This window comes from Nicotiana tabacum, chromosome 12 (genome assembly GCF_000715075.1).
Source record: "Nicotiana tabacum cultivar K326 chromosome 12, ASM71507v2, whole genome shotgun sequence".
In the NCBI taxonomy this organism is placed as follows: Eukaryota; Viridiplantae; Streptophyta; class Magnoliopsida; order Solanales; family Solanaceae; genus Nicotiana; species Nicotiana tabacum.
In genome coordinates, this window is record NC_134091.1 from 124,003,048 (window position 1) to 124,016,540 (window position 13,493).

General features: G+C 33.5%; 2 protein-coding genes across 3 annotated transcripts; one reads left to right on the forward strand and one right to left on the reverse strand.

The window, feature by feature from the left end:
* The first annotated feature begins 1,196 nt into the window (after positions 1 to 1,196).
* On the forward strand, positions 1,197 to 4,866 carry LOC107773452 (putative calcium-binding protein CML21). 2 transcript variants are annotated; one of them, XM_075227026.1, is made up of 6 exons: positions 1,197 to 1,412; positions 1,540 to 1,591; positions 2,501 to 2,745; positions 2,865 to 3,067; positions 3,863 to 4,037; positions 4,498 to 4,866. In XM_075227026.1, exons 3-6 carry the CDS (start codon positions 2,550 to 2,552, stop codon positions 4,605 to 4,607), a joined length of 684 nt encoding a protein of 227 aa, XP_075083127.1. In that variant the 5' UTR covers positions 1,197 to 1,412; positions 1,540 to 1,591; positions 2,501 to 2,549; the 3' UTR covers positions 4,608 to 4,866. The 2 variants fall into 2 exon arrangements, with proteins under 2 accessions (XP_075083127.1, XP_075083126.1); XM_075227025.1 differs by having other exon boundaries at positions 1,197 to 1,591.
* Positions 4,867 to 10,204: 5,338 nt separating this feature from the next.
* On the reverse strand, positions 10,205 to 12,310 carry LOC107773196 (transcription factor MYB80-like). Its single transcript, XM_016592643.2, has 3 exons — positions 12,133 to 12,310; positions 11,804 to 11,933; positions 10,205 to 10,916 (listed from the first exon to the last, which is right to left on the reverse strand). Exons 1-3 carry the CDS (start codon positions 12,263 to 12,265, stop codon positions 10,205 to 10,207), a joined length of 975 nt encoding a protein of 324 aa, XP_016448129.1. The 5' UTR covers positions 12,266 to 12,310.
* Positions 12,311 to 13,493: the final 1,183 nt, after the last annotated feature.

Sequence of the window (13,493 nt, forward strand, 5' to 3'; positions counted from 1 at the left end):
GTTGACCTTGGTGGGTACGAGGAGGGATAGAGGTAAATCAAATAAGTATTGAGGAGAGGTGATTAGATATGATATGACGCAATTGGAACTTACTGAGGACATGACCCTTGATAGCAGGGTTGGGACGTCGAGAATTAGGGTGAAAGATTAACTAGTAGTCGAGCGTTTAACTGTTGCCACTGCTTTTTTTATCTTGTCTTTAGTCGAGGGTCTATCGGAAATAACTTCTTTGTCCTCTCAGTGTAGGGATAAGGTCTGCGTACACACTACCCATCCGAGATTTCACTGTTATATCAAGGAAGAGGCAAACCAAAAAATAAAGAAGATAAAAAACACCAAATTTTAACGTGAAAAACCCTTCAAATCGAAGGTAAAAATCACGGGATCACAAAGATTCAAAAACTTCCACTATAACAATAAGAGTGTTACAAAAGTTCTCCAAATTGACTACACAACAAGTGCCAAATATGGAACAATAATAGCAACAAGAGCAACAACAAATCATTTGAAAAAGGAGGAGAAGTCACAAAATAAAGTTGTTGTTTGGAGCTCGAAATCGGATGCTACGACACTCCAAATCCGATCTTCATCGTTCAAATCAAAGACCAAGATGTTACGAATACTCACTCGAAATTTCAGCCCGATCTAACGGTTAATGAATCAAAAAATGTGATTTGAAGCTGGCTGGCTGGAACAAAAAACTGCAGCAAAACAAACACTTTTTCTTCTCTTTCTCTTGATGAAAGTTCTCTCAAAAATCACTCTTATGTGCTAAGTCTTTCAAAGACTTATACCAACGAGCATAGAACAATTCTCCAAGATTGTCCCATTTATAGATAATGAGTGATGCTTTCTCTTAAAGCCAAAACCAATTCTAAATAGGAATAAAAATCGAATATAATTTCGAATAGAAATGAAAATCAAGAGAGAAAAAGATTATGCCATTGGACCTTTGTCCGGACGAAATGAGCATGGATCCAACAATCGTTCGTAGGAATTTACTTTTGTTGTTATCTTTTCAAAAAAACTAAACATATGAAGTCCTTTATCTCACTTTTGAGCTTATTTATTTAATAATAAAAATAAATCCAAAATAATTTGCTTGTGATAAAAGTAGGAATAAACTATAAAAAGATAATGAAGAATGAATTGGATAATTTATAGACGAATTTGAACATTTTTTCCTTCTAGAGTGCATGAAATAAGAGAAAGAAGAAAGGGAGGGTACGTGGTGGGTGATGCGCAAATCTAGGAGTTTGAGATCTTCCACTCAAACCCACCCACACGAGACCTACAATTTTGTATTTGTACTAAAATAAAAAGCTTCAGCTGAACCCCACGTACCCCTTCACCACCCCACCCACAAGAGTTCCATTAATTTTCAAGATTTTCCTTAAAACATCATTTATTTGGTGATCTGAATTCAGTTTTTTTTTCTTCCAGTAGAAAAAGCTAAAAAAAAAAAAAGCTTTCATTTTTGTTTTGTAATCAGCACAACATTTTGTGCTTGTCACTTTTGATTGTTGTTTTTTGTTTCAGCTTACAAGAAGACAGAAGAGGGCTTTTGTCTTTTCAGTTAGCAGAATCTAAGGTAAGACTCTCATCCTTAAAAGTTTCTGTTTTTTGGTTTTGTTTTTCTTGTTATATCATGTCTTATTTGCAAAGGTTTCATCTTAGGAAACAGAGGGAAAAAAGAGAGAGAATTTGGAATCTCCCAACTTTTTTTCCCTCAAAGAAGTAGAAAAAGAAAAGAAAAAGAAGGAATAGCAATATCTTTTTTCTAATAAAAATGAAATCTTTTCACTTTGTTTTGAGGCTATTGTCATACTATGATCTTGGGTGTTTTAAGATTCAATTTTATTCAGAAGATAAAGGGAACATAATATGAACTGAACTTTGGAACTTATGGTTTTCCAACATAGCTTTGCTACCTCTTTTCCTGTCATTAACCATCAATATTTTTTTATTGATGTATATGCTTATTGTTGGAACTCAAAATAATATGCAATTCCTTAGTTTAATTTTTAAAGATTTCTACATAAATCATTTTGGATTTAAGTTATTTACATTGATATATGAAATTTTTACTCCATCAGTGTAATTTATTCTAGGCTACCGATCAACTTTATTTAATACAGTTATCTGCAATTAACATTTATTCTAGGTTACTTATCAATTTTATTAAATAGATTTATCTGCAATTATCTTTTAAGTGGGTAAATATTTTTTACACCATCCATCCATAGAACTTAAAGTCAATCGTTTTTGGTTATTGGTGTTACTTGCTTGTTCAACAATTACATAGTCATACCAAATGTTTGTTGAAATTTCTGTATCAATGAATCAATCAATTATACCCCAACCCGAAGTAGTTTGAATCAGTTATATGAATAGAGTGTTTATATGATTTTATTCTAGTAGGCATAACGATACGAGCACCTTTTTGCCTTATTTCTTTGATTCTTTCAACTAATAAGTCATGTTTAAATCTTACTTATAGATTGGAGCAAATTGGAGCAGAAGTTTAGCTCTCCCACTTTCGACGTATAATGGGAGGTGTATTGGGTAAGAATGAATCTCCCCGGGCTTCTGTCCCGGAGACAAAACTCGAGGCCAAAATAACCGAAGCAATGCAGCGGAGGGAAACTGAAGGAAGTTCGATAAAATCATTTGATAGCATAGTCCTAAAATTTCCCAAAATCGACGAGAACCTGAGAAAATGCAAAGTTATATTCCAGGAATTTGGTAGGTTGGCTGCATATCCTTTGTCGTTTTATTAAATTTACAAATCGCTCCTCTTGTACAAGGAAGATAGAATGAACAACTCTAAGAATCTGAGAAGAGTTGTCTTCTTTTGTTTGTAGATGAAGACAGTAATGGAGCAATAGACCCACAGGAGTTGAAACATGCTTTCGGTAAACTGGAGATTAATTTTACCGATGAAGAAATCAGTGATCTCTTTGAAGCGTGTGATATTAATGAAGATATGGGAATAGAATTCAGCGAATTCATCGTTCTTCTTTGTCTTGTCTATCTTTTGAAGGATGATCCTACTGCTCTGCATGCTGTATCCTGTTCACCTCTATATATTTGTTAAATTTCATTTCTTATCCATTTCAGGTGTCCTGGAATCTGATTAAAGAAAATCGGTAATTTGTTTATTCCATCCATTTTATGACCGGAGATGAATTTAAATGGGGAACGTGGTGTGTGAGGACTCATATAGCCGAACCCAAGTTGTTTAGGATTGAGGCATAGTTGTCGTTGTTGACTATTCCAGGAGAATGTGATTGTTTAATCAATATTCTGATGTTTGGAAAATCCTAAGTGTTTGGTAGTTCACTTTGCTTTGGTGTCAGAAGTGCCAAATATAATTGTCTCTTACCGGAGGCGGAGACATAATTTGAACTTTATGGGTTCTCAATTCTAGGATAACAGCAACATGTGTTAGTGACTGAGTTCTGAATTTTGATTTTTGTACATATTTAGTGAGTTTCTTTATACAAATATAGAGTTTGCAATAAAGTTACTAGGTTCAATCGAACCGTTTCATCAACTTCTCGTGGATAATAATGTATATCTCTTACTTTTATATAGTTGCATGAGAATTCATAACTTAATTAATGCTTTTAAAGAAAGGATAGGAAAAACTCTCTTATTTTCATTTGGGGTAGTTGGGAGGGATCTTTATCCTTTTTTCAAGCGACACGGTGCTTTTCAAAGACCAATTATCTGCTTACATGTTCCCGTAGATGGATTCCATCTTCTGAGCAGTCTGTAGCCCTCCATGAGGAATTACATTTCTAATCGGTCAGACCCCTGACCCCACCAGCAGAGTTGTTTTTTCCTTGATCAAATACAGAAATCACGGATGGGACTACCAAATCTGGAGGTAACATTTGAAACTCTTGTTGATGCTTTTGTGTTTTTGGACAAGAACAAGGATGGTCACGTAAGCAGGAATGAGATGATTCAAGCAATTAATGAAACAACATCAGGAGAAAGGTCTTCTGGTCGAATAGCAATGAGAAGATTTGGTAAGTTCTCTCTTTGGCTCTCTCCCGCTCTCTCATATACGTAGGTAGAGACTCGATTTTTATATAAGTATGTGGTGATATCATCTATAAGTCCAATCACTAGTGGCGTGCAACCACATGTTTCTTTTAAGTCGATTGATTCGTAAGCGTGCAATCAAAGAGAACTTGTTCAATACTTGTCTGAGTCACAATGAGCTGCTCAGAACACACAACCAATCCCATCTATTCGTGTGCCTTGCTAGCATTTTGATTGGTCAATATATATGTGAACATTGAAATGCGATATTTGCGCTCAGAGGGACTTGATGAGGAAACCAAATCAAGTTCGAAGAAAAGAAATGATAATATTTCTATGTTTTATAGGCTTTATTATATGCAGTCGGTAGAGTTTAGGTAATACTCTATACATTTACTCGCTCATATATTGCAGTTTGTAAAGCCCTGTCTTTTTGTTTTGTAGAGGAAATGGACTGGGACAAAAATGGAATGGTGAACTTCAAAGAATTCCTTTTTGCTTTTACTCATTGGGTAGGGATCGAGGATAATGAGGATGAAGAGGGAGAAGAGTAAGATTTCAACTTAATTTTTATTTATACAGGAAGAGCAAGAATGAAGTTTCACAATGACCATGAAGGCATGAACCCGAGTTTCCTTAACTTTTGCAATAAACTAGTTGTAGCAGTGGGAGTATGTCGATACTTTTATGATCACTCGTGTAAATGAAGCCTCGACTCCCTAGTACTAGCATGCGAATAGTGTTGTGTTGCGGAAGCAGCTTTAACTTTGATTTATCCATTTTGTAGGATTAAGTTTGCTGATTGAACTACAACTAGTTACTGCTTGTGTTACTATTTCCTTTTGCATTTTCCTTGAGCCGAGGGTCTATTGTAAACAGCCTCTCTACCCTCACAAGGTAGGGGTAAGGTATGTGTACACGCTACCCTTTTCAGACCCCACTTATGGAATTTCACTAGGTTGTTGTTGTTGATTAAACTACAACTAGGTGACAAAATGCTTGATTTTCCTGGATTAGCAAGCACAAATTTTCAGGACTGTGAGCTTAGGGTGTTTGTATTCACATTTAAGAAATTGTTTGTGATTTGGCATTCCAGTTGTGATCTCTGCCATATATTATCAGATATAAGTGCATAACCTTCATTTAGCAAAATGTATGCTTTTGGTTTCTCCAATTATATCAAGTTTTGGTGAATTTGTTAATATTCGCTTTGGTTTCTTATTATAATACTGTTGTTTCTGCTTGTTGTTTTTTATCCGTCCTTGAGCCTGGGTTTATCGGAAACCGTCATTCTACCTTCTCGGGTAGGGGTAGTAGGGTGGTGGTGGTGAATTTGTTAATAGAGACCAAAAATGCACAATTCTACTAATTGAAAGGTTAAGCGGATAGTCAGATATCGGGTGTAGGTAAGTTTTTTCCGCGCACAAGATAGTGCAGAAAGTACTACTGCAGGTATCCTATTATAATAAGTACTGCCTCCGTTTCAAATTAAATGAGGTACTGACACATTTCTAAATTTGGAAATAGCTCAATTTTAAACTTTCATTTTACTTATTTTACCCTTAATGAGAAATTTTTATAATCACAAAAATGTCATGGCCTCACAAAGCATTTACCCCTTAAACTTTTAAGATCACAAGTTTCAAAAGTCTTTTTTTCTCTTAAACTTCGTGCTGAGTCAAACTACTTCATCTAAATTGAAACGGAGGGAGTAACATCTTATAAGGGTAAATGGCAGCAATTGCAGAGAAACCATCAATACAGATCATTTTGAAATTTTCTTAAATTTCTACTTATAAAGGAACATATAAAAACAAGTACTCCCTCCGTTTCAATTTTTGTGGCAGTATTCAGATTTCGAGAGTCAAACGAGTTTTTCTTTAGCCACGATTTTTTCGTGTGTCTTTTAAATTTTACGTAGTTTTTAAATATGTAAATTTTATTTAAAAAAATTTAAATATTTTATGTACGAATTTAAAGTCAATTAAAAAATTTTGACTCTCGAAATCTTAAATGTGCTATGTAAATTGAGACACAGGGAATAATTATCATGCATTATTGTTTGTTGTTATCAGCTTTGTTCTATCAGCTTTCTATCAGTGTTATACCTATATATATACAGATGTTATGTATACTTTTTTCGCTATTAAAGTCTTGGGTGATTAGTTAAAAATTCTAGTTGATATAGTATTAATTCTCCTCATCATATGGCATGCATATTATGCTTCGTACGAGATAGAACAAATATACAAAATAATGGAAAATAGAACAAATATACAAAATAATTCCATCCATTTCATTGTATGGGGAAATGTTTACCTAGCACAAAGTTTAAGAATATAAGAAAGAATTTTATTATATATTCAAAATAATTCCATCCATTTTATTGTATGGGGAAATGTTTACATGGCACTAAGTTAAAGAAAATAAGAAAGATTTTTGTTATTTTTTTCAAAATAATTCCATGGAAAGTACATGTTCTCTATGATATCAAGAGATAATAACTCAAAATTCTCTACTGAGATGATAACTAAATTGTATATATAGTTATCATATATTTACACCTAGTGACGTAGTTCTCCATTAGCATATAATGTGGGGGGGGGGGAGGGGGGTTTAGTGATGTGGAATTTCTACTTAACCATATTTATAAAAGAACATGTAAAATGAGCATATGATGCATTGTTGGTTTGATGTTATCATATTTGTTCCACCAGCTTTCTATCAATGTTATACCTATAGTCTATAGATGTTATTAGGGGTGTACATAGGTCGGGTTGGTTCGGATTTTGCAATTACCAAACCAAACCAATTGTATCGAATTTTTAAATCTATAGACCAAACCAAACCAAACCAACAAAAGTCGGGTTTTTAATATCGGGTTTTTCAGGATTTTTTTCCGATAAACTTATGCTCCAAATATTTCTATAGTCCTAAATACAATTTTATCAATAACAACCATATTTTTATTTTTTAGCATTGACCTCAACTATGCTAGTCAATAAGTTGTATGGTTCCATTTTATAAAGGTCTTTACTTTATAAATTATTTTCCACTTTACACTAAAATGCTAATAAAATCTTAAAGCAATTGACATGTCCAACTTCAATTGAACCTTAGATAAATAATTAGAAAGAGCACGTTGGAGTATCATGGACAAATCAATTACTTTAAGTATTGTAAAAAGTCTAATTTCTCCAACTGTCAAATCAACTGAACCTTAAAGAAACAATGTAATACAAAAGCTTCTTAATCGATTAAAAACCATGCACCAAGTTTCTTTTAATTAATTACCTTAAAGTAGTAAAGATTCCAAAAATAATCATGAACCAAATTGTAGTTAACTATCCCTCTAATCAATCCTCAAAGGTGAGTCTGCATATTCCGAAAGAAAAGAAACAATTAACATATTTAATATTAAATAATATAAAAAATAACTATACTCATTAACAATTGAATATAAATTATTACTTTCTTCAACTTGCTCAATTTTCTGGATTTTCTCTAACATGTCTTCAAACTTATATTCCTTGGAAATACATCAATGTAAGAAATAATGTAGGAAATACATCACTCTTAATTTTACATAGTCCATATTATTTAACCAAATGATTCAAAATATAAGTAAAAAAAATTCAATATTTTTTTAAGTAACAGTCAATTACTCATGTTAATCATCTAAGAGAAACAAAATAAATAAATAAATTCTATAATAGGGAGGAATATAACAGATTTGCGAAAAAACTCGCTAATCGGAAAAAGAAAAATCTTAGTTAATTGGAAAAAAGCAAGGCGTATGTATGTAGTTAAAAGAAAACATGTAAAATGAGAAAGGGAAGAACTTTACCGATGAGAGCAAAAGAGAGTTGATAGGGTTTGATCTAATTGAGGGTTTTTGGAATGGAACGATAGAGTTTCTTGCTTTTGGAGAAGAGACAAAATGATTTCAATTGTTTAAGTATTTTAGAAAAGCTTTAGGACTAATCTAGTTTTGCTTTAGGACTAGGTTTTGGTTTGGGCTCGATTATTCTTTTATGGTCCAGACAAAAACAAATATTTACATGGGCTATAAAACCAATTTAAAATATTATGCTAAATACAGAAATTATTAAAAAAATTAAGAAATATTTATAACTTACATTCTAATAAATATTTTTATCTATTTAATATATAAAATATGTATACATGTAATGTCGGGTTGATTTGGTTTCGGTTTGACTTTTTTTAGTTAATACCAAACCAACCCTATTATGGTCAGATTTTATTTTTCAATACCAAACCAAGTCAAACCAAACCACTAGTCGGGTTTTTTTTGGGGGTTGACTCGGATTTTCGGGTTGATACGGGTTATCGGTTTGGTTTGTACACCCCTAGATGTTATGTATGCTTCTTTTGCTATTAGGGATCGTTTGGTAGTGTGTATAAGAATGATATTAACACGGTGTATTAGTAATGTTGAGAGTAGTTATTTTGGAATTATTTCTTATCGACTATTTGGTTTGGTGTATTAAAGGTTTTGAAAGGCCAGTTCTGTCTTTATACATGGTTATTCATGTATTAAAAATATGGTAATACTAATGTCATGGTTACTATGTATAAGAATGGTACTGAACAGGATGTATAACTAATATTTGAATTAGTTATACATATGTTGAAATATACTACTAAACAAGGGATTAATAATATTAAAACTAGTACATGTATTATTTTTCCTAATATATACTACCAAACGACCCCTTAAAGTCTTGGAAGACTAGTTAAAGATTCTAGCTTATACACCATTAATTCTCCTCATCATATGACATATATATTATGCTTAGCTCGAGATAGAATGACTAAAACGAAGTTTAAGAAAAAAAATTATTTTTGTTATATATCAAAAATATCCTTAGAGCTTGAGGTGTCTTGAACAATTCATAAATGTTTTATGATTACAATAGCATGGTAGGATTACAATAACAAATTTAGTGTAACCCCCAAGTGAGGTTTGGAGGGGTAGTACCGCTACTCTTTCAAGTTTCTCTCTCTCTCAATTGAATGGACCTAACTATAGTTGAGTTGATATTTATAAATATGCCCTTGTACTATACGAAATTGAACACATTTGTCCTTCGTTAATACTTTAGCTCAAGAATGCCCTTACCGTCACATAGTTGGTCCATATATGCCCTTAGAGTCACACAGTTGGCTCATATATGCCCTTTTCGAAAGGGAATCCACCCAAACTAATTAACTCTTTCGTTAATTGTATTAAAGTGTATTACAAACAATATATTTTTTTTATTAGTATTTTTTTTCTTTACATTTCTCTTTTTTTTCTTCTTTTTTCTTTTCTTCTCTTTTTATTCCTTTTTCTTTCTCGCTTATCCTATTTCCTCAATTGGTGATGTCTTTTCCATTTTCGTCACCAATTTTACTTGAACATTAATAAGAAAAAAAATATTTATGGTCAGTACGGATCTGTAGCTTACCCTTTTCAAAAATAGGTATTGGATGAACCACATTTTTCCTCTTACAAAGCACATCTGTTGGCTTAAAAAGCTCACGCTCAGCGACAATTACAATGGTAGACAGGAATTTATGAGTTTTGTCAAGTGAAATTGGTGACGAAAATGGAGAAGACATCAGTAATGGAGGAAATCGGATAATAGAGAAAGAAAAAGAAAAAAAAAAAAAAGAAGAAAGAAAAGAGAAAGGTAAAGAAAAAAATACTAATAAAAAGGAAATAGTATTTGTAATACATTTTTAATACAATTAACGAAAGAGCTAATTAATTTTGGGTGGATTCCGTTTCGAAAAGGGCATATATGAGCTAACTGTGTGACTTTAAGGGCATATATAGACCAACTATGTGACGGTAAGGACATTCTTAAGCTAAAGTATTAACGAATGGCAAATGTGCTCAATTTTATATAGTACAAGGGCATATTTGAACTATATATATATATATATATATATATGAGTGTGCGTCATTCATTTCAATACAGACTACTAAAGAAAGAGCGTCATATAAAATACAACGGGGAGCAATAAAATATTTGACAAATTATATTATGATCATTCAAGAATGAGATTCATTTAGATTCTCTCTTTATTGTATGACATTCATACCTTCTAGCAATGAATTTCAAGTACTATTACAACAATCTTTTCAAACCATAGGATTCATCAAATCATCAGATGATATGTCCCAAAGAACACAATCAGAATTGAACACAGTTGTTGATCCATTTCTTGTTACAATTTCTTTTCCACCCTCAGAATTTTCCCCACAATTCTCATTGCTAATTCTCTTGTGTTGCTGCAATCCTCCTCCTGCTGTGCATGTACTTCCACTACACAAACTTTGGTTCCAAGGTGAACCCTCTCCTTCATTAAGTAAAGAAGCAAAATTATAGTTAAATTCTCTATTATCAGATACTGGAAAATTAGTAGTGTCCCAATTCTTGATAGGATTTAACATGTCAGGTTCTTTAATTGCCCTTGATAATCCATACTTAATTTTCTCAATTGTTTCATCTTTGTTATCTTCATGTTTGACACTAGTACTTGGTCCATTATTTGGGGCTGTTGTAGCAGTACTTGCCATTCCAAATTGCTGAAACTGAAACTGAAAACCGATACGTTTTTTGGTCAAAAGATGGAGCATTTCATCTTTGAAACATCCTAGTGCTGCTTCAGCTAAATGAGGAACTTGTGGTGGAGATAATGTGTTAGCAATTTCACTTATCAAGTGAGAAAATGGCTTGTGAGTTACTGGATCAATTCCCATTCCAGATAACTTCTTTTTCAGCTTTGTGTTCCAATGGTTCTTGACATCATTGTCTGTGCGGCCAGGCAACTGAGCAGCAATCACTGACCATCTGTTTGGAAAAAAGTTGGACAAGCATTGAGTCAGGGGCGGAGCTGGAGGGACGGAAGGGCCGAAAAATCACATTGTATAATAAAGGTTAATTTATTCTTTTAATGTATATTAAGTAGATGTTGAAAGGGAGCTTTGGAGCAACGGTAAAATTGTTTGACCTATAGGTCACGGGTTCGAGCCGTAAAAAGTCACTAATGGTTGCATTAGGGTAGACCGTCTACATCACACTCCTGGGGTACGGCCCTTCGCTGGACCCTGCACTAATGCTTATATTAGTGTAGGTTGTCTAAATCACACCTCTTGGGTTGGGGTGCGGCCCTTCCCTGGACCCTGCATGAACGTGGGATACCTTGTGCCTCAGGCTACTCTGAAAAAGTATATATATATAGTAGATGTTGAACTCCCTCGCTAAAAATACTGCCTCCTTCATTGACTGAGTAACCATATGAATCAGTTTGATAAATAGAGTCTAATTGATGCTACTCATATTGGAAGGCACGAAAGCTGAATTGGAAGAAATTGTGAAATTATGGGTAATTGGAAATATGGTAATAGGTCCTTGATATCTCACTGATTACACCTCAATCACTGAAACTGGCTGTACAATATTTCCTCTTATGTCATTGGAAGGGAGCTTTGGCACAACCGTAAAAGTTATCTTTTGTGTGACCAAGAGGTCATGAGTTCAAATTATAAAGAAAACCTCTCGCCGAAATGGAAGGTAAAGTTGTATATATTAGACCAAATATGGTCTGACCCTTACCAAAACCCCGTGTATATAATAGGAGCTTAGTGCACTAGATTGTCTTTTGATCCTTGCTATCCAATATGAGGCAAAAATATTAAGGGAGAAATTTCTAGAAGCTAAATTATTATAGTTTTTACCTATTGCCAAGAACAGAGTGAAGTGTGACAATGGTCTGCTCTTCTGCCTCTGAAAACTGTCCATGTTTGAGATCAGGCCTGAGGTAATTTGTCCATCTTAATCTGCAACTCTTTCCACATCTCTGCAAACCTGTTTAATAGAAAAGCAATTTGCACCATATATCCTTCTAAGCATTTTTTTATGAATTAATTTAAATAGCTGCTCGCTCAACTGCTTAAACTGAAAATAGCCGGCATATGTATATATATAACCATGTATGATTTATATATACTAGCTAGGAAGAGTAAATTGTGAATCTGACCGGCTATTTATGTAAAGATCGACGTACCAGCATGCTTAGGAATTAAACGCCAGTTACGAGTTCCATGTTGAGCTATGTAAGATGAAAGCTTGTGATCTTCCTCAGGAGTCCATTGCCCTCTCTTGACATTATCTTTTTCACAACATGGAATTCTGCCCATCTCAAAGTTGTAAAATTTGCAAGTAAAATTTTCCTGTAATTAGGTTGAAATTTCTTTCTTTTTACTTTCTTTAGTGTGCTTTAAAAAAAAATGGAATGAGAAAACGGTTTTTATTTGGTGCTTGTAAGGTGTAAACAAATAGAGAAATGTATATATAGAGGGTAATGTTAGAAAGCCATGCATCAAATGTGCATGATAGGATTAAAGAATTTAACGCTATTGGGCGTGTGAGACATTGGCCGGTAGCTCACCCACAAGACGCCCGGTCAACTCTCTCTCACTATGTGTTTGTGCATATGGGGTTGACTGATATGTGTGTTGCTCGGATCGCCGGGTGCGTATCGGATCCTTCAAAAGTTAAGCATTTTTAAGGATCCGACACGAGTGTAGCAACGTCTATAGAGGATCCAAGCAACATGCATTGCTAGTGGAGGCAGATGGAGTCTGAAATATGCGTTCAATCAAAGGCAGATCCAGAATATGAAATTTATGAGTTGCTACAGCGATCTCAAGTTAATATATGATAAAAACTGGGTTCACATTCACGTATTTATAGAATTTTTAGTGAACTTTTTAATACATATACAAGATTTTGACAAAACATATTGTGTTCCTGTACGTGTATCAATATGTTGTACTTTGGATCCGCCACTAAATTCAATTGGTCCAACTGAATCCAACATTTCCGATACGGGACATAAATATATATATATATACGTGTCAAAATCATTAAAATATTAACAATGCTTAAATTTTGAACTTAGATTTTTAAAAATACAATGCGTCTAGTGAACAGAACCTTAATGATTGAACCTATAAAGATTAATTTACTATGGATGTTGGTGAAAAATATGCAGAGAATTGGATGACGTGCAAATTATGTCATTTTAAGAAATTTTGTTATTAGAGTTGGGCTAGTCTTTCGGAAGTTATAAGGTTTTTGCACGAGTGGGTGCATGGTTTCTATGTCATGATCTTAATTACATGCATTTTTAACAAAGAGGTGCATTTTTCATTTGCATTAGAATATTTTTCTCAAGGGTGTCTGGTTAATGTTTTCTTGTCATAAAGGGCCACTCTCTTTTGCAGGAATCATAGAGATCCAATGAACAAATGATAAGCTACGGCCGTAAATGTGGAGTTAGAATTTGAAGTTTTTGGGTTTTAAGTTTATCATCGAAATCATAACTTGTCTTAGTTACTGGAATCGTAATTAAATATTATACAT

Excerpts from the sequence above, each read along its gene's own strand:
- LOC107773196 (XM_016592643.2), bottom strand. The coding sequence starts at position 12,265 with ATGGGCAGAATTCCATGTTGTGAAAAAGATAATGTCAAGAGAGGGCAA. Across the intron at positions 11,934-12,132 it reads TTTAATTCCTAAGCATGCTG|GTTTGCAGAGATGTGGAAAG; the intron begins GTACGTCGATCT and ends TCTATTAAACAG. Across the intron at positions 10,917-11,803 it reads CACTCTGTTCTTGGCAATAG|ATGGTCAGTGATTGCTGCTC; the intron begins GTAAAAACTATA and ends TTTTCCAAACAG.
- LOC107773452 (XM_075227025.1), top strand. The coding sequence starts at position 2,550 with ATGGGAGGTGTATTGGGTAAGAATGAATCTCCCCGGGCTTCTGTCCCG. Across the intron at positions 2,746-2,864 it reads AGTTATATTCCAGGAATTTG|ATGAAGACAGTAATGGAGCA; the intron begins GTAGGTTGGCTG and ends TTTTGTTTGTAG. Across the intron at positions 4,038-4,497 it reads AATAGCAATGAGAAGATTTG|AGGAAATGGACTGGGACAAA; the intron begins GTAAGTTCTCTC and ends TTTGTTTTGTAG.